Raw genomic sequence first — 1808 nt, 5'->3', positions numbered from 1 at the left:
AGATGACGTCCTCAAATGTCTTGTTTTGTCCACAACTTAAAGATATTCAGTTTACTGTCATAGAGGAGAAAAGAAATGTGTAAAACTATTCACATTTAAGAAGCTGCAATCAGAGGATTTTTCCTTTTTTTTCTTAATAAAAATTACTCAAACCAATTATCAAAATATTTGGCGATTAATTTAATAGTTGACAACTAATCGATTAACCGATTGTTGCAGCTCTAGTCCAAGCCCAAGGTGCTGCATTAACATCCATGCACTAGTAGTCATCATATGTTCATATGCCACATGTTCATACATAGTCTCTTCTGGGGTATCCGTTGACTGACATAATCTTGACAGCGGAGTAGTCCACCCGGGGAGGCACGGAGCCGCCACCACTCGCTGCTGTAGCTGCTGTGGACGGACAGGAGCAACAGAGCAGGGCTCCCCCCAGTATGAGGAGGCAGGAGGAAGCCCAGCCAAAGTACAGAGCATTACCAAACTCCCTCTTCCCCGTCTCCTCCAGCATCGGGTCGTAGAAACCCAGCACGATGGCGTGCGCCGTCCAGGACACAGCCACCAGCAGCAGCAGCCCAGCCACCACGAAGGTTACTCCAGCGGCCACCACGAGCCGCGGTTTACTGCTCACGTCCCGGCTACAGTTGGTGCACTTGGCACCGGCCACCGACAGACCGATTCCCACAATGCACAGCACCATGGAGACGATGACCAAGGCACGAGCTGCTTGCAAGTCCACTGGCAGCCCCAGCATGGAGTCGTGCACCCTGCAGTGCATCTGACCTGTGCTCTGCACGGAACAGTTCATCCACAAGCCTTCCCAGATCACCTGGGAGATGACAATGTTCTGACCGATGTACACGGCCACCCGCCACATGGGCAGGCCACATGCCACCATCACCCCCAGCCAGCCGGCCACGGTCAGGATCATCCCGAGGATCTCCAAGCCTGCAGAGTACATTGTTGGAGCTGGGGACGAAGAGGGAGCTTAACAAGACTCTGGTCCAGGGCTCTGTGGGATAGAAGGCCCTCTGTGTCCGCAGGCTCAACCCTCCTGAGATGAAGGCGATATCGGATCCCGTTGGCTCAACGTCCTGCATAAGACTTTTAGTGAGCGAGAAAGAGAGAGGGAGAAACAGATTCTACCTTCTTTATACAGCTTAGACGACTGAAGGTGGAGTCAGCTCAAGGTGGCATCGTGTTTACCTTCAAACTACACTTACAAAAGGAAATACTCTCATATTTTACAACTGGAATTGGTGTCGCATGTGAAAACCATCTGTATTCTCTCTGAAAACATATTTTATCAAGTACCTGTATAGTCTCAGACACCAGTAAACATGTTAAATACACTCGGATTCTGGAGGATAGTGTTGTCTCAAACCACATTTACATTAGAAATGCTTACAGCAACCATTTAGATTAGACTTTATTATATAAAGATGCTTGAACCAGCGTTCCTTTTTAAGTCTTTTTTTTAGTATCTGTGTATGAGACATGCGACAACCTTGAAGGGAATTGCTGAATCACTATCTGAATGAGATCTCCGCGCAAGAAAAAAGAGCAACAATGACGGGCCTTGTGTTTTGCTGGTCAGCTACATAATCCCTCCTGGGAGAAGAAAACCCCGCTGGGTTTGAGTTCACAGGCCTCATTGTCAGTGGACATGTTTGAGGCGTTATCGTTTAAAATGGAGGTAACATAGTTAAATATTTAGATTAGGGCTGTCAAAGTTAACACGATAATAACGTGTTAATGCAAGGTCATTTTAACGCCAATAATTTTGTGATTTTTAGGTCGTAGTGGTC

At 47.3% G+C, this 1808-nt stretch overlaps 1 protein-coding gene across 1 annotated transcript; it reads right to left on the bottom strand.

The window, feature by feature from the left end:
- Positions 1-1423, bottom strand: LOC141771181 (claudin-9). Its single transcript, XM_074641189.1, has one exon. It carries the CDS (start codon positions 959-961, stop codon positions 293-295), a length of 669 nt encoding a protein of 222 aa, XP_074497290.1. The 5' UTR covers positions 962-1423; the 3' UTR covers positions 1-292.
- Positions 1424-1808: the final 385 nt, after the last annotated feature.

This window comes from Sebastes fasciatus, chromosome 7 (assembly GCF_043250625.1).
Source record: "Sebastes fasciatus isolate fSebFas1 chromosome 7, fSebFas1.pri, whole genome shotgun sequence".
In the NCBI taxonomy this organism is placed as follows: domain Eukaryota; kingdom Metazoa; phylum Chordata; class Actinopteri; order Perciformes; family Sebastidae; genus Sebastes; species Sebastes fasciatus.
This window is presented reverse-complemented; position numbering and strand designations above follow the sequence as displayed.

Bases quoted from the DNA above. Each gene is read 5' to 3' on its own strand.
- LOC141771181 (XM_074641189.1), bottom strand. From the start codon at position 961: ATGTACTCTGCAGGCTTGGAGATCCTCGGGATGATCCTGACCGTGGCC.